We start from the raw sequence: 19,042 nt of genomic DNA on the forward strand, positions 1-19,042 counted from the left end.
ATTTAAAGGAAAAGAAAGGTTACATCTAGTTGGTAGGGATATGGGGAGGAGGTGAGGGTGAGGTTCCATGAAAGAGCCATTATTTAAGCTGAGAACTTGAAAGTTAGGTGAAATTTATTATTTTTAAAAATATTTTTTAATCATAAAAGTAGTATATGTTTATTGTAAAAACTAAACTGGATCATAAAATCATGAAAATAAATAAATAATTTGAAATCTCATCACACAGAAATTTTGATCTATGTATTTCGTGGTTGTTGTTGTTACAAAATTGAAAATATGCTGAAGGTAACATTTTGTATCCTGTTTCTCATTATTAGGGACTGAGCATTTCCCCAATGTTACTGAATTTTTAAATGTGCTATTTTATGGGGGAGTATTTTAGTGTGTAATCCTCAGGATAAGATTCCCCTATGAGCCAAGGCTTATAGGTTGCACAGCACAGGGATTGTTCATTCTTTTTTGGTTCATTTTAGAAATATTTTTGAACACCTACTACTTTGGATACACAATGCTAAGAGATGATTCTGTCTTTGTGGAGTTTACAGTATAGAAGAGGACATAGACATTACTTATGTAATCATATAAATAACTATAAAACTGAATCTGGGATAAGTACTATGAAGAAGAACTGTGAGGTGGCATGAAGGTGTACATTAGAAAGAAGAGAGGTAGTCACAGAGGTCTGGGAACACTTGCCTGAGTAAGTGATAATTGAGCTCACCACTACAGGAGTTAGCTAGGTAAAGACCAGAAGTAAACTTATTGCTAGCAGAGGGAACATCTTGTTCCAAAGCCCTTTAGCAGGAGTGGGCATGTGAAATAAAAGACTGAAACAAAATCAAGAAGAATGGAGTGAAGAGACTTGGCCTCTAATGAGGTTGTAGAAGTAGGTAGGGCCTGACCCAGCAGAGCCTCTTAGACCAGGAGAAGATTTTTTTTTTTTTCCCCGTAAGAATCCTGGGGATGAGTTGAAGTGTGTTTGCATAGCTGTTGAAGTGTTGAAGCCAGAATGGGGAGGTAAAGACCAGATGTGGCTTTTCAAAAGGTCCGCCTCATTGCAGTATGCTGAAGAGGTTGGAAGGGAACAAGAGCAGAGGCAGGTAAACCAGGTCTAGGAGCTTGGTGGCCCAAGCCTAGAGAGAGGGTGATTGCAATAGTCCAGACAGGGGGTGAGGGAAGACTAGATCAGGCTGGTGAAGGCAGAGGAGATAAGTATGTGGTTTTGAGAGATATTTTAGGAGTAAAATGTTTATGACTTGGCATGTGAGGTGAGGAAATGGGATCAATCCAGAATGACTCCTACATCTCCAGCTTGCATAACTGAATGGAAGGAGGGTTCTTCCCCAAGACAGAAAACATTGGATGAGGACAAGGTTTGGGAAGGACAGTCATGAGTGTTGTCCTGGGGAGAAGTTTCCCAGAGAGAACAATTCTAGGAGTGAAACATATCACACCAGCTCTTTTCAGAGGTGGATTTTCCTGCATTTTCACATCATAATAAAGGGTCATCTAGTTCAGTGGTTCTCAACCTTTCTAATGCGTGACCCTTTAATACAGTTCCTCATGTTGTGGTGACCCCCAACCATAAAATTATTTTCGTTGCTACTTCATAACTGCAATTTTGCTGCTGTTAATGAATCGTAACGCAAATATCTGTGTTTTCCGATGGTCTTCTTAGGCTCTATAGCAGCGGTTCTCAACCTGTGGGTTTCAACAGGTTGAGAACCGCTAGCAGGGTTGCCTAAGACCATCGGATGGTCTTCTTAGGCTCGATAGCAGCGGTTCTCAACCTGTGGGTTTCAACAGGTTGAGAACCGCTAGCAGGGTTGCCTAAGACCATCGGAAAACACAGATATTTACATTACGATTCATAACAGTAGCAAAATTACAGTTATGAAGTAGCAACGAAAATAATTTTATGGTTGGGGGTCACCACAACATGAGGAACTGTATTAAAGGGTTGCAGCATTAGAAAGGTTGAGAACTACTGGTCTAGTTGGAGGTGAATGATACTGGGGAGAAAGCCAACACTATGGCTAAATTTGGTATCTCAATACCTATTTAAGGTCCCTGCACTACTGGTTGCTAGGTGTAAAACATTGGGCAAGTCACTTTGGACATTAGTTTCATTGTGTTTAAAATGAGGGTTATAACATCTAGTCCAAAGGGTTGTTGTGGGAATTAAATGAGAGCACTGATATTCAAGGACTTTGTAAATCCCAGACGCTATACAAACACAATATATTATTATTTCTACTATATTTGTGCTGGATATTATCACCAGCAAAACTTCAATTATGTTAATATTAGGAATATGAAATTCAATGTTTTCCTCATGAGTTCTTTGGAAAAAACTGGTGTGTTGAAGTATAAATAAATAAGTACACCACCTAGGAGCAAGAGATGGTGGCCCCAAACTATTTATAAGCCTGCATGTTTACTTGAATTCAGACTTTCCCGACATGTAAATTATGCAGAGTCTGTGTCAAAGCAGAACACTCTGTGTTCCTAAAAAGAATTCTCTTTTTTCCCCTAAATCCTTTACCTTTTAAAATAAATCTCATTATGGAGTGCTGACATTTTCAATAAAACCATTCAACCAAAAGCTGTGGTTTTTTAGACTAAAAACAAGTCTGGTTTATTAGGTAGCAGCTCATAACTTACTGCTAAATAGATGCAATTTATTTAGAGAACTTTATGTAGATATCTGATAAGACATTTCAGAGTCCCCTTCTCCTTCTGACTAAGATGAAAGTGTTAAAAAGATCATTAAGAATTCTCTCCTTCACTCAGTGAATAGGGGTTGAATATTGTAGTGTTGTTGGAGTGGATGGAAACTTTTGAACCAAGATTTAAACCAGATCTCTCAGACTGCACCACTAAGTCTACTAGCCTGTTCTAGCTATGTGACTTTAGATAATATTTTTTTCAAAGGGTTATAGGGAGGTGTAGAGGTAATACTTATCTATCTATCTATCATCTATCTATCTATCTATCTATCTATCTATCTATATCTATGTATATATAAAAAATAGAGAAATATGCTAATTAATGGGTCGACAGGACAGGAGGAGGTTGCATGTGCAGTGTCGGGGGCGGGGTGGCAGGGGCCTCCACGTGCCTGTGTTGGGGGAGGGCCTGATCAGCAGTGGCCCCGGCTGCTTCAAGGGTCAGAGAGGGAGGCAGGGCCAGACCGGTGACTCGAGGGTGGGCAGTGCTGCATGATTTTGAATCGCGTGCTGGGCTCCTAGTACGTACATAACAGCCAACATATGATATGACCTCTATCAATGATCTTATCCTTCTTACCTTTCTTCTTCTGCTTCTTCTTTTCCTTTTTCTTTATCCTTCTCCCTTTTTCTCTCTTTCATATCTCCTCCTATTACTCCCCCCATTGACTTAGCTCCTCAATTTTTTCCTGCTCATCTTTCTTTAGAATATACCAAGGAATGACAATATATTTTGGTTACCCAAAATTATTTAGTGACTTAGTTCCCTGCCACTGATAAAAGTTAACTTGTAGGACACTAATTGAGAATCAGGTCCCTTAATTATCTCCCCACACTAATGAGATTAATACTAGTCATGTCTCCATTTGCCCTCATGGAAAGTACACACACACACACACACACACACAGGTGATACTCAATCCTTCTCACAGCCATTGCTCTACCTTTTGTACTATGGTGTCCATTCTGATTTGTCAGTGTCCATGTGGTACCTGTTACTAAAATTTTTAGACAGAATTCCTTCTTACAAATGGTGATAAGAACTATAAAGGAGAAAAGATCAGGATGCTTTAAGAGAGTGTAATAGGGGGCCAAGTTTATATAGGAGTTTGTGAAATCATCTTTGGATGAGGCATGTGAACCATGACTTGGACAAAGAATTTTCTCATCCTGCTGTGAGATGATGCTGGGCAGGGGCCAGACCATTCAGGGATCTGCAGTCCAATGAGATAACTTGGATTTCATCCTAGGATAGAAAAGAGGCTATTTAATAAGGTGAACAGAGAGTGATATTTTTCCTTTTGTATTTTAAGCATAGCACTGTGGTTACTGTGGATAGGAGTGAGGTGCCCATACTATCTTTACATTAGATTGATTCTGTGTAGTGGGGATTTAGATATAAATCAATCACAAATCACTTTTTTTTAGTATCTTAAGGAAGACAAGACATGTGCTAAAACAATTCTAATAAAAGTCATAAAGTGCTATATATTAAAAGCTATAGTAAACAGACAGCAAAGGGGCTGTGAGTGAGAGAAATTTTTGACCATGTTCATTTTCTTTTAACCAGATGCCATTTCTCTGATTATTTCTTGTTCTCTTTTGGACAGATTTTTAACACTCAGAATTTTCCATGCATGCCCTGAAAGGCTTTTAAGTTTGAAGCAAATCAACTCAATACATAGTTATCTAGTGTCTAGTTTGTCCTTGGCTCATAAGTATCCCACTTCACTCATTTCACTCTGTTTCTACTACAAGATATGATAGGATGGATGAGCTTAAAATAGTGATGGGGATCAGTGGACCTATGTTCAAGTTCCCATTTTATCGCTAGTCAGCAATATGATCTTTGGAGATTAGCATAAACTAGTACCTGGTGAGTAATATTTGTAGTGAAGATTGTGTTAGAACAAAGAGATGTGTTTGGTGTCCTTGAAGGAAGATGTGCTTTAATGAAGGTTTCCTACAGAACTGGAAAGATAAGGAGGAGCATGAATCAGTTGACTGCCAACATGATACAAACTATTATTCTTCTAATGGATCCCATCATTGGTAACCAACTCTAAGCTCCCTGGCCATAAAGACCTCCCTGAGGTCTTCCACCCTTCCTCCTACCTTGGCCATGGAGCCAGACTGAGGGAGAGAGGAGATGGTATTCTTTTTTTTTACTGAATGATTAAACCTTACCATCTTCTGTGTTACTAAAGATGTTTCAGTTAATGCCAGTATATTTAACTTGAAAAATTTATGCAATCAACTATACTCTCTGTGATGACACTTACAGGATAGATCACTGGAACAATGAGAAGGAGAGGATTTTGGTGATCACAGATAAGACTCTCTTGATTTGCAAGTATGACTTCATCATGCTCAGCTGTGTGCAGTTGCAGCGAATTCCCCTGAGTGCTGTCTACCGCATCTGCTTGGGCAAGTTTGCCTTCCCTGGGATGTCCCTGGACAAGTGAGTATGATGTCTTAAAACTTGGGAAAGTGGTGCAGTGGGGGTGGGACATTTAGGGAAAACAATTACAAAGTTTAATTCAGCTCTGTAAGCTGGAAGAATCCAGGGGAGAACAGTGAAGCTCTAGAGTTGAATTCATCAAACAATCATTGAATTCCTAATCTATGTCAGTCAGGGATACATTTTTGAGTAAATTTTTACTTATTTATGAAAAACTGACAAGTAAATAGTTAAATATGAGGTGGAAAAAGCCATGGGAGCATGATAGGAGAGCTTTTCAACCAATTTGTTTGGCTGAGAATCAGCATGTGCCCTCTAAGAGGAACTGCCTGGGACTCTAATAACCCTCCATCTTACTCAGACTCAATTTCTACTGGTTTTTACAGCCAGAGCTATAGGAACTTCTCTTCCCAGCACTGAGACCCTAGGCTTGGGAGCCTGGTGTGGGGCTGGGACCCATTACTCCTCAAGAGGGACCTCTGCAGCCAGAGATATCCCTCTTGATTTTTATCCACCACACATCAGTGTGGGACCAGTCTGTTCCTGTCTTTCTTCTCCTACCAGTCTCCATGTGGCTTCTTTTTTAAATCCCTAGTTGTAGAACTTCCATTCAGCCAGATTTCAGGCAGTTCTGAATGATGATTGTTCTGTAGTTTAGTTGTAATTTTGATATGGTTGTGGGAAGATGCAAGTTTTGTGTCTAAACTATACAGCCATCTTGATTGGAAGTCTTAACATAGCATTCTTATTCCTATCTTTTTTGAATATTATCTACTGACTCCCTAATATAAACCTATTTACATTGATGACAACCCACTTCTTCCATCTTCTTGAAAAAAAGATGAAAACTTCTACATCACTCATTTTTTAAAGTTGTTTATAATTATCATTATAGTTACTTCAATGGTTACTTATTTAAATAATATGCTTCCTCTGATGTTTTTTCTTAAATAGCCTCCACTCTAAAAAGTAGGAAATGTGCCTCTTCACATTATTCCCACATTCTCAAATCCTTCACTTCCCTTTCTTCATTAGTTTTGCCAGACAAATTTCATTTTTATGGTATATTTTATTTTATTTCCCATGAGGCACCCAATTATTACCACAGAGAGTTGATGTAATTCCAGCCCTCCTAATTAACTTGTGCAGCTTTATCCAGATTTGCATTCTGGGGTTAGAATGAGAAAGCCTGTGCCAGCAGCTGGCATGCTGTTAAATGTTAAAGGCTGTCTCTGAGCCCCTGGAGGTAGGAACACAGTGTGGTGAAGGGGTGTTTTTTTACGTTCTGCTCAGTTTTTTAGCAAACTTTCATAGTAGAGTTTTGGACTAGGAGTCCTGGATTTCAGTCACAATTTTACAACTGTTAACTTTGCTTCCTCATCTATCAAAGAGTCATTCATATTAGTTGTCATTCTGCTTCATTAACAGTCTTATTGTAAGGCTCTAATGAGATAGCTTGAAAGCACTTTGTAATATGCCTCAAAGATATCAGGTGTTAACAAGTTCTGATTTTCTCCCAGATAAAAGCTTTTGTTAACATGAAACTAAGTAGATTAATTTGATTGTTATCTATACTTCCAAGTCAGTTGGCCCTTCTTGGTTGCATATTAAGTCACTGTTATAAGGTCAAAGGTCAGAAAAAGGAGGAAGAGGCAAGGGAAAATCATCTAAATAATCGTAAACTGACTTCAGAGGAAAGCCTGGACGCAGTCTGAGCAAATCCCCTTGTTATGAGAAAATGCAATGATTTAACATTAGCACCCACTAGCTTGCAGGTGGTGATATTGGCAGTGTTTGCCAAGAGCTTTTTACCTCCCCTGTGCCATTGATCTTCAACATGCAAGAATTAGTAGGGCTGATTGACTACATGTTAGAGATGAGACATGTGAGACCAAAAGGGGTTCAGGGATTCAGAACCATCAGCTAATTAGTATTGAAGCTGGGTTTTAAAATCAGTTTTTCCAATTCTTTGTTCAGTATTCTTTCTTTTGAATAAATAATATGTTATCTCTCTCTCTCCCCTTCCCTTATCCTCCCTTCCTCTCTTTTCCTTTCCCTTCTCTCCTTTGCTCTATGATCCTGCCTGTTTTGTCATCCTCTTTCCTCTTCTCTGTCTCTCTGGGTGAAGATAACTACTGTTAATGTAGCTTCTGCTTCTCTTAAGAATTCACAAAGAGGACTATTGGAACTTAGCAGAACATGTGCCAGCACATCCCACGTACTGGTGCTTACAAAACAGAGTTGTTTTATTTTATTCACTGTTTGCCTTTGGCTCAGTGTAAAGGGAGAGAGACAATGAAGAGAGACAACTAAAGGCTGTGGATCATTTATTTGTGCGATGAAGGCAGATTCTCCTAGGATTAGAACATTCCCTAGAGACAAAACCAGGAAATGGTAAAAGGCCTGTTTTATCCACCAGTGTAACTAGTTGCTGGTACCTATCTTTTGTTATCTCTCCTTTTCTGAGATGCAAACCCTAAATCTTATTTCTATTATAATTAAACTCATTCCCAGATTTTAATTAAAAATTAATTTCATAATCCAAACTGTGGGACAGAGAAGAAGATGAGGCTTCTATGAGAATTAAGCATAAGGGTAGAGCTATTACTAATTGTAACCAGGTAAATTTCTTGCTGTTTAAATTTGGACAAGTCACTTTACTTGAGCTCTCAATATTCAATCTATAAAATGTCAATAATAGAACATCTCTGCCAGGGCTATCATTCAGTTCATTGTAGATTTAAATGATGGATGTGAAAGTGTTTTATAAATTGCAAAGTGTAAAAAATAAAGTAAGTTTAAGTTTCACTTAAAGAGTTCTAAAAATTTCTATTTACTTGTCAAATCACCCCTGTCCCCTATTTTTGAATATGCCCACACTAGATAATGATGAGAAAACTGACTCTGAGTAATCAGATGATTTGTCAGTAATCATGTAAATAGGGGGTGGTGGGGTCTGAAACAGGAGATTATCTGATTTCAAATCCTCCCTTTGTCATGCACCTGATTCACAAATCCTCAAATGCATTGTAGTTTTTCAGAGTAAATGGGCCCCCTCTCTTTAGCTCTGTTCCCATCTGAACTCTGTGATGAAGAGGTCGAGTCTTGTTAGAGAGCAGGTTTGAAGGCCGCCTGGGAGCCAGTCCTACATTTGCTTCTAGTGACCTAGAATAGTCAGACCACAGTCCTGGCCTCAGTCCCCTCTGTAAACTGGAGAGGGTAATGGTATCTATCTCAGTCTGTGTTGAGAATTAAAGGAGATAATATAAAATGCTTAGAAAAGTGTCTGGTATGTAGTAAGTATTTAGAGGAGGCAAGGTTTTATAGTAGGTTTGATAGAAAGACACTGGTTTACTGGTGTAAGCATCAGGGACCTAGAGCCTCATCCACTTTCTTAATATAATTCTCCTCTCCTTGCTGAATCTCTCAGCTTCCTCATTTTAAAAATCTCTAAGGGTTTTTTTGTTGTTGTTTGTTTTGTTTGTTTTTTGTTTTGGTCTTCAAACTCTGTGCTTTTGTGCTACTCCTCTATTGGTGTAGCAATTTTCCAAAAGTCATTCATCTTAGAGGGCTAAATGATTTACCTAATCAATTACTCCTATGGAAAAAAAAATGTTTCTAAAGAGGTTTTCTGCTGGAAAATATTGCTATTTGCACATTGATTAGCTAACAAAAGCTGAGAGCGAAGGTCAGGCCGAGAAATGTCTTCCTGTGAGAGTAGGCGTCACACACTTATCTTTCCATTTCAAATTTGCTGTTAAAGTTTGCATTCTGCAAATTTAAGGGACAGGCAATGCTGCAAAAGTGAGGCCTCAGAAACTGCTTGTGGTGGTCACCACCAGCCTCTCTGTAGAGATGCTGGCGAAAACAGCAGCTAGGTGCACCGCCCCCCTCCCCCCACCCCTCTGTTGACACCTGGAGGTGTGAAGGAGGGCATTCCAGACATTACTCCATAGTCTCAGCCTTGCTCCCTGGGGTCCAAAGGCCAGGAAGCTTCTTTGTGCCCCCAGCGTTCTAATTTGGCCTCTGATCCTCAAACAAGAGCTTCAAAGGGCCTCTGCTTTGCTCTGGTGAAATCGGCTCGTGGCCCAGGTTGATTCTGCTGGCTTCGCGTCTGTCAGTGTGTTCTAATCACTGTTATAAGAGTGGTTCTGCGGAACACCTTGTAAAATATTTTCTATCTCTCCAGCAACATCTCCTGTCTAGACAATCTAATTATGAGCGCAGAGAAAACAGCTGAAATGTATGCCGCCCCCAAGGGTTGCCTAACTCCATGAGTGGGGATGGGCAGACAGGGGAGGGGGGTGGATAGCATTGGTTCCTTGTTGTTGACTTGACCAGAAAATTGAGCCCTATAAAAGAATTCGGCTAACTTTTAATTAAAAAGAAATGATCTGGTGGAAGCTGGCATTTTGTTGTTTTTCAAACTCAGTGGAGGATTAAAGGTACTGATTTATTTGCCTCCAATCACATCTTTTTCTTGGCTTCAAAAGTGGTTTGTGGTCTTTGCTTAAAAAAGAAAAGCCACTGATTTAATAATCCACCCTCCCAGCACCATTCTGAAAATGAAAACTGGCTCCCTAAAGGTATGTTCTTTCCAAGTAGTGATCTGATTAATTCACGACAAGGCCAGGAGACATGGTTTCTATTCCTGAGATGTTCACAAGCTCAAGGGATCACACACACACATACACACACTCATGCTTTGACCAGGATTTGGTTAGTGCTTCAGTGGAAAGCCAACAGTGTCATGGGCACAGGAGAGGAAGAAATAATTTATACTGAGAGGTGTTGGAAGATATAATGAAGGAGGGGTGATCTGAGCAGGTTTTCAAAGGATGAGCAGAATTTGGGCAGAGAGATAGGAAGGAGCAGTGAGGTCCATACATAAGTAGACAAATGCCCAGCCAGTGTGATCATGCCAGGTTTCCAAGGGGCTGGGTCCTAGTTGCTGGGAAAGTATGATGGATGTTTCTGAATGGGTTTGAACAATAATAATATGAGGATTTTGGGTTTTAGTTATATACTAGCACATGAGATATTGAAGGTTTGGGGGGAGTTGCCTAAAAGGATTAGCATTTTGCTTCAGGAAGATAAGGGTAGCAACACTTTAAGAAATGGGTGGAGAAAACAGAAACTGTAGGAAGGAGCTGACCATGGGAGAGATTCTCTAATAGTAGAGTTGGGAAATCAGAAGGACCTGAATGGGGCCAATGGGTGAAATAAGGAAGGCATGGGTGTGAGACTTGGCTGAAGTAGAATTTCTGGCATGTGATGACTGGATTGGGTTTTCTAGTATGGGAGAGGGAGGGATGGATAGGGAGCCTCCAAGTGGAAGGTGAACTTTGTTTTATTGTGTAGTGTGCTTGATAGGCTATGGGAAAAGATGATGGTTGGGAGAAACTACTCATACAACCAACATTTATTCAGCACTTGAGTCACCAGTTGCTGTGCTGAATATTGTGATACAATTGTGCTAAAGAGAGTTTATTCCATCATGGAGCTCACAGTCAGGAGGGCAAAGACAGTAATAAAATAATCATACTAGTAAGTATAATATTACAACAATGGTGGTGTTTTGAAGAAGAGATATAGGAAGTGTGTGAGTTATCTATTGCCATGTAACAAGATATTTATTGTTTCTGTTTCGGAGTCAGGAATATGGATGGGTATGACTTAGCTGCATCCTTTGGTTCAGGATCTCTCCAAAACTTCAATGAAGATGTCACTGGGGCCGTGGCATCTCAAAGCTCAACCAAGGGAGGACCGCTTTTAAGCTCACTGGTATAGTTGTGGGCAGGCTCAGGTCCTCAATGGAGTTTGGCCAAACATATCCATTCCCACCATGTGAACCCTTCCCTAAGGCTACTGACAATATGGCTACTGGCTTCTCTAAGAGAGAGCAAGGGAGAAATTAAGAGATAGCAAGAGAAGTTGAGAAAGGTAGAAGCCACAGTCTTCAGGTAACCTAATTGTGGAAGTGACAGCTCATCACCTCTGCCACCTCTTTTCACTAGATGTGACTTACACTAAGGTAGGCTATCACAAAAGGGCATGGCTGTCCGAAAGTAGACATTATTGGAGGTCATCTGAGAGGTAGCCTACCACATGAAAGACATCAGAATATTTATTACAGGATTTAGACCCAAATTGGAGGGTAAAGATCAAGGCAGTTTTCTGTGAAGAAGGGAATCTGGAGCTGGAATTGAGTAAGCACCTACAAAGTGAAGGAGGTTATGGAGAGAATATTTTGGGTAGAGGAGGGATATGCACAAAGGAAGGAACCTGGTACCTCTGAGGAACTATAAACAAGCTAACACAGCCTGAGCCACTGACATGGAGGTTAATTCTGTATTTAGATGTGGATGAGTTATAGCATTTTGGAGAAGTTAGAGTTACCTGTCACTGCACTGGCATTCACTAGAGAATGAAGGAGTTCACAGTTAAAATAAGTTTGAAAGCTTTTACTCTAAACTATAAGACTGTCTCTGAAATTGCTGGGAAATGAGTCTGATTCAGTGTATAAAGCAAATAAAATTGCCCACTTATCTCTTAGGATAATTACTTATTGTGTAATGAGATAATGTTCATAAATCACCCTTTGCTTATTGGGGAAAGGTATTATATAAACACAAGGTTTTGTCAGTGATGATGGAAATAGCTCTAGGGGATTAAAATCAGATGTGCATCTTGATGCTAAAGCATTTTACTCCAAACTAAGAGACCTGCTAAGTTCACCTGAGTTCTTGAGAAATATTTTAGGTTAAGAAGTGGAGGCAGCAGGGTTCTGGGAGGTGATTGGAATGGGTATGGGAATGGAGAGGCAGGGTGGGATGGGAAAACTCTTTTTTTAGTTCATTCACTCTAATAAAGAAGAGCACTGGCCCTTGGTAATCCTGGGTAAGTGAATATGACTCCTTAAAAATGCAACATGAAGACTACTTCTGAGCTAGTAATGGAAAAATCTGAATTCTACCCTTTATCCTGGCTTCTGTTTTCTGTGCATCCTTAAAAGAAAGGTGTTTCCCCTCTCAAAGCCTCAGTTGACCCCATGTAACATGAAAGGGGTTAAAATAAGTGACCTTCAAGATCTCTAGGCCAATGATTCATGACAATTTTATAATGTTCTTTCCAGTTTTGCTCCCATGAAATAAGAACCACAGAACTCCTTGTCAGCAGTCAAAGGACACTATAAGCAATGACAGTTTTTGTTTTGGAAATGTTTAACATTGGCAGCAGACCTAGAACTGTTGTGCATTTATTTTGCAGACTAATAGAAAGATAGAACAAGAGAAGAGAAAATAGGCCAGTTAGTGTTCGATTCACTTTTTTCCAATTTCAACTGACATATTCTTCTCCTTTCTCACACCCCCTTGCTCTTCTATTATTCCAAACTCTCTTGACTTAGCCATATATTTCATATTTTATATCATATAATTCTTTATTTCCCTGTTAAAAATATTCAATCAGTTATGAAGTGGGTTAAATTATTCTTCATTTAGGTGTGCCAGATTACTAGATTATCCAGCCAACAGAGTGTTTACCTCATCAAATAAAGTATAGTTTTAAACACACAAGGAAAACATTTTCATTAGGTGGAACTGAGGTGAGAGGTTATTAAGAGTCCAGTGTGTTGTCTTTCTTGAGGAGTAACTTCCTAGCTTCTCATCCTTCCTTCCCCAAATGCTCTCTCAGTAAATAAGATAATATGGCACAGTACCTGTCTCCCTAAATTAAGCATTATTACACTGCATAGGACTTTGTGCTGTAAGTTCAACAGGGAAGGAGTGTTAATCATTCACTTAACTCAAGGGCTGTTATTCAGAGACAACCTAACAGAGAGCTAGAGCCTGTTTTCTGGAAATAGGGATTTGATGAATTGGTTTGGGAGATCCTAAACCCTAATTAATTGGAGATAGAGGATCTGTTCTGTGAGCAGAGAATGCACATGGTAAAATGCTTCTAGGAACAAGATGGTATCCATCAATCAGACCAAGCACAAAGCGTATAGAGTCAAAAGGGATGACTCTACAGGTATGCATAGAGAAGTGACCTTAAACACCTAGGGTTATATTTTGTACCATTTTAGATGGGCCAGCAGGCAGAGGAAGTTAGTTCTAATGCAAAACCTAATGTATAATTAAGAGCATCAGGTAATTAATATTTATTGACTTTTTAAATTAAAAAGTTGTTTTAGCTATTTTATGTAGTTACAGTCATTGTGTGTTTTTGTTGCATTTTTTTCTCCTTTGGGGTAAATTTGAAATTGCTGCATCCAGATTCTGGAAACAAGTTTTAATTCTAATAGTTTCAGTGAGGTGATTCAACAAACGGAGGACAATGGTCTCATAACCTCTGTAGGGAAAGATAAGTGAATTATATATTGGTCTTGCCCTCAAGTAGCCTGAGATCATATAACACATAGCATGACAAACCCTAAATGAAGTATATAAACAACATAATAGAAGAGTACAGATGAGCCAATTATTTTTTAAGGGTGGGAATTGTTGCTAAAGAGACAATAGACTGATAAACTTTGGTAGAAAATGGTAAGATAATTTATAGGTTTGGGGAAGAGTATTTTCAAAATAGGTGTTAATACCAAAGTATAAAAAGTTTTTTTTCTTTTTTTTTCTTTTTTCTTTTTTTTCCCCAGAAACTATGAGGAGTCTCCTGCTTGACTGGGAAATAGGGAGAATGCAGGGAGAGAGACGGGAGGGAGGGTAACCTGTTCACAGGCAGTGTTAAATGGCAGTTTTATATATTTTCATTGGCTAATGAGAATCATAAAGGTTTTAGAGCATTGCGGCTTTGTGCATCTTTGTGTCCTTACAGCTGGTAGCACAACACTTATGTGTGAAAGGCACACTGCTGTGTACACAATAAATGGTGAGTAAATGATTAAAGCAGGTAGTGGTGTGTGAGATGGGTTGGAGCACAGAATAGTTTGATCAGATCTTTGAGTCAGTGCTGGTGAGAGGTATTGGATGCTTGACCTGAGTGTGGAAAGGAGAGGTAATATATGAGATTCTGAGAATCAACCTCTTGTGTGCAATACTGACTAATGCCCCCAAACTCCAATAGTGCAAAGTCACTTCAGATTTGCTTGGATGGAGATAAAGTCTGAAAACAGAATTGCCTTGGGGTTTATGGCCCTACCATCCTTAGCAAGGATCAAGTTATATCATAGACTCTGATGAACTGGGCAGCAGGCAAGGATTTTGTCATGTATGCTCTTGACTTTGCCTTTGGGGATCTGTGCCAAGAATGCCCTGGATTTGATCTAGGGTGTGGTGCTGTCCACTCATTCATAATGCCCAGGGAGGCGTGTTGACAGGGATAGGTCGATGGTGGGGAATTACTGAGCTATTTCTTGGCAAATCTCTGGGAGGAGGCGTTCCCCAAATGCCTCAATCCTGTTATTTTTGAGTAATGGACTGAACCCAGGTGCCTGATTGGACAGGGCCACTCCCAATTTCTTCTAGATAAATATTTGGTTGCCAGGAGGTTACATTTAAATGAGAAATACCTCCTTAGGAAGTTATTGCCTAAGAATTCCTGCAGAGGGCACTATCCCATCCCAGCTGGGAAATGCTTGAGAATCACCCCCAAACTGACACTGCTCACTATGGACTTAGTGTGAGGGCATCCAGTTTGAGGTTCTACAAAAATCTATTGCTCTGAATAACAAGAAAACCCGCCAGTGTTAGATATACTGCATCTCTTAAGGGAAGTACCAGAGTCTTTAGTGTCTTATGGCAGATTCTGAAGCACAAATGGAATCCAAGTCAGGGATTTGGCTTTAAAGAGAGAAATTGGTTCTCTAAAAAAGAGCTAATCCTTTCTGGAATCTAAGCACAGTGTCTGGGAAGCTAAGGAATTTGGATATTTTAGACATAGGGCATCTTAACTTTGCCCTTTCTACTTGTAATTAATATTTAGATGTTAGCTTTTAGGGCCCAATCAATTTAACTTTTCTGTTCTCTCTTTGGAGAGAATCCTCTTACATATTTTCTTTCTATATTTTCACTGAATAAGATTATTAGGATTTAGCAATTTAATCTTATAACTGATTTTTGAGTCCTCGGTCTTTAGAAATAACCCAACAAAGCCGAAACCAGTTTGGCTCAGTGGATAGAGCGTCTGCCTGTGGACTCAAGGGTCCCAGGTTCGATTCCGGTCAAGGGCATGTACCTTGGTTGCAGGCACATTCCCAGTAGGGGGTGTGCAAGAGGCAGCTGATCGATGTTTCTCTCTCATCGATGTTTCTAACTCTCTATCCCTCTCTCTTCCTCTCTGTAAAAAATTAATAAAATATATTTAAAAAAAAAAAGAATTAACCCAACATCCTCAGTTTGTTTCTTAAGAAAAGAATAGAGGACAAAAACAAAAACAAACAAACAAAAAAACACAGCAAAAAAAAGACAACAAACAAACACAAAAAGATAGGTCATAAGACAAGTAAAAAGACTAACCTAACTTTCTGGGTCAAAGTTCAGTGTTTTTGATCCTCTTATTAAGATCCATTCTAATAATTTTCCATAACAACATGTGGCATTGAAGTCCCATGCTGTGACTATCCCCATGGTTTTCTGAATCATCTCTTAATCACCAGCTATACATTATTTTGGTTTTGTTTTTAACTCTTTGGACCCCTTTTCCTTAGGGATTGTATTATTATCCACTGACATAGGTTGTCTCAGAAAGGGGAGACCTTACCCATGTGCAGCAGCTTAAATTCAAGTGATAAGAGGCTTGTTCAACAGATTGGGTTGAGCCCAGGGGCTGTGTAGGACATGTTTCAGTGAGAAGCCATCTGGAGGAATGGCATGGGGACTGGGGGACACTTGACAGAGAGTCTAAGTTCAGGATTTGTTTCTGCTAATTTATTGCAGGAAAAAACCCTGTTAGTTGTGATGTGTTTGAATTCTTCTAAGGTGCTGTTATTATACTTTAACAAATGAGAGTATATTATAAGAAACAGAAGCTGGAAGGGATCTTAGTGTCTGATCCAATCTCCCTGGTTTTGTAGATATAAAAGGTGGTCTTGCCCTAACTGGTTTGGCTCAGTGGATAGAGCATCAGCTTATGGACTGAAGGGTCCCAGGTTCGATTCCGGTCAAGGGCATGTACTTTGGTTGCAGGCACATCCCCAGTATGTGCAGAAGACAGCTGATCGATGTTTCTAACTCTCTATCTCTCTTCTTTCCTCTCTGTAAAAAATCAATAAAATATATATATATTTTTAAAAATGTGGTCTTGTGGGACTCTGTTCAAGACACCCAAGGACAAAGCTGAGAGTAGAACTTAAAGATGGGTAAATAACTAAGGAGGTTGTTCATTGACCTAAATATTTATGTTCTAGCATGTTTGGGTTTTCTTCTCATGTCATCAGAGTACTGGGAATCTGCTCTTTAGACTCATCTAGGGAATGGAGCATTGGTTAGGAAGATAGCAGATGTGGAATTAGGGTTTTGATTTTCCATAAATGAGCTCCCTCCAAATTGGCTATTGACTGTCTTCTTTCTTCTCTGTACATTTTTAAAACATTTGCAGAGCAATGAAAACAAAGTTTATGATCTTCTGGTGTCCTTCAAAATAATATGAACTTTTTATCTGGGTACTCTTAAAAATAATAATAAATGATATCATGAGGAGAAAAGAGGAGTATAGGTGTTTTTTTTTTAATATATTTTATTGATTTTTTACAGAGAGGAAGGGAGAGGAAGAGAGAGTTAGAAACATCGATGTGAGAGAAACATCGACCAGCTGCCTCCTGCACACCCCCCACCGGGGATGTGCCCGCAACCAATGTACATGCCCTTGACCGGAATCGAACCCGGGACCCTTCAGTCCCCAGGCCGATGCTCTATCCACTGAGCCAAACCGGTTTCGGCTAGGTGGTTTTTACAGAAATTATATCATATGAAAGAAAACATGCCTGAATATCAGTGTCAGGAGTTTTGAACTGGACCCAGTCCAAGCATTTAACCCCTCATATGTTTGTATATTGTCATTGTTGGGGAAGAGATTTTCAAGAAAGGTTTCTCTCATTGCTTCTTAGAATTTTTAAACAACTATCCTTTAAAATTCTGCCCTGACCTGTTTGGCTCAGTGGATAGAGTGTCGGCCTGTGGACTGAAGGGTCCCAGGTTTGATTCCGGTCAAGGGCATGTACCTTGGTTGCGGGCACATCCCCAGTAGGAGGTGTACAGGAGGCAGCTGATTGATGTTGCTCTCTCATCGATGTTTCTAACTCTCTATCCCTCTCCCTCTCTGTAAAAAATCAATAAAAATATATATATTTAAAAAAATAAAATTCTACTCATCTGAAATCCATGCAGTTCCCCTGGGAAGTTGCTGGGTGGCAGCAGATGTGTTAAAGTGGTGGCCCATGTTCAATCAGCACTGAAAGTGTGTCCTAGTCCCCACAAGTGACGCAACTGGGATTGGGTTTGGATTGGCGGTAGTGGGTAGTGGGGGAAATCTTACTTTTCCCGTTGTCTGTCACTGGTCATTTTAAAAGGGTGGTAAATAATTATGGTAGCTATTCCAATTTATGAAACAGACACTCTTTAAATATGTTACTGTGAATTCAAATATCACCACTAGTGAGGTGTTATTATCCCCATTTCACAGATGAGGACACTGACGAAGAGAAAGATCAACAGACTCCAGAGCACAAAGCCAGCCAGTGCTTTACCTGGGAAGAAACATAGATCCTTATAACACCAAACCCGTTCTTTTCCTATCATAGAACTGCTAAATAAGTAAAGATAAAGCCTATGACAAAAATCTCATCTCTGTTTTTGAGGGGAATAAATCAATGCGAGTGAAAGTGTCAGGCACATTTAGGCTAGAGAGAGAATAATAATGTCAGCTCTTAGTTCTTAGTGTCCTGGAATCTACAAAGCCGTTGCACACTCCATATTTTGATTAAATTCACACACACACACACACACACACACACACACACACACACTTCCCTAGTAAATACAGGAGGCTGATTAATTTTGAATTTTACAAATGAAGAAACCGAAGCTCGATTGAAGGTGAAGTCATTTTAAAGTCCTTGGTAAATAGTGTAAAATTGGGTTTCCAGATTACCCCCACTAAGACATTCCCACTATATCATGCAGCCTTAAAGATATGGGTTGTTTTCTCTACATAGGCAGTTCCCTTAGGCCTTAGTGCACAGAGTTGAGACAGTCCTCATTGACTTGATGGCCCTCATCTTTCAGCACTGGCTAATTCCTGCTTACACTTAGGATAATGCCTGTTTAAGCTGCAGCTGTTTACAGAGTCCTGCATATGGAAGATACCTCCTGAAGCTGGCCCATCATGTACATAATGAAACTGTGAATCTGCTGCTTCTTCACTAAAGGCCCTCCATGGGTGCCAATGTTCAGACAAACCTTGCTAAATGATCCCTAGTAGGAAATAGAAAAGAAAGTAATCTAGAAATCTCAGGTATTGTGCATGCTTATGTTTTACACTATTTGTTTTTGGATAGAATATAGATAAGAAATTCTTTTCAAATCTTGAATATCTGAAGTTGTGTAATAGAACATCTGGAACTAGAATAGACCTTAGAAATTATCTAAGACCCAAATAGGAAGAGTTACTTATGTAAAGTCAAACTTATTTACAGAGGCATGGATGACTGGTATGTCCTGATCTCCCAGGAAGAAGCTTGGCCTTGGGAACCAAATATATGTGGATTTGAATCTGGACTGTCATTTACTAGTAGATAACAGCAGGTTAAACACTTGATGTCTCTGAGCTCTACTCTCATCTTCAAAATGGACATAATAATACATACTTTGATGGGCAATGGGTCAGTCTAAAA

The 19,042-nt window shown here is 39.5% G+C and overlaps 1 protein-coding gene across 6 annotated transcripts in view; it reads left to right on the forward strand.

Moving 5' to 3' along the window:
* TPRG1 (tumor protein p63 regulated 1) overlaps window positions 1-19,042 on the forward strand; it is a 135,591-nt gene that overhangs the window by 64,516 nt on the left and 52,033 nt on the right. For all 6 annotated transcript variants that reach the window (XM_054713825.1, XM_054713824.1, XM_054713828.1 and 3 more), the window contains one exon: window positions 5,017-5,193. In XM_054713825.1, the coding sequence (XP_054569800.1) occupies window positions 5,017-5,193 (177 nt within the window). The remainder of the gene's footprint in view (window positions 1-5,016; window positions 5,194-19,042) is intronic.

The sequence above is a fragment of the Eptesicus fuscus genome, chromosome 3 (genome assembly GCF_027574615.1).
Source record: "Eptesicus fuscus isolate TK198812 chromosome 3, DD_ASM_mEF_20220401, whole genome shotgun sequence".
In the NCBI taxonomy this organism is placed as follows: Eukaryota; Metazoa; Chordata; class Mammalia; order Chiroptera; family Vespertilionidae; genus Eptesicus; species Eptesicus fuscus.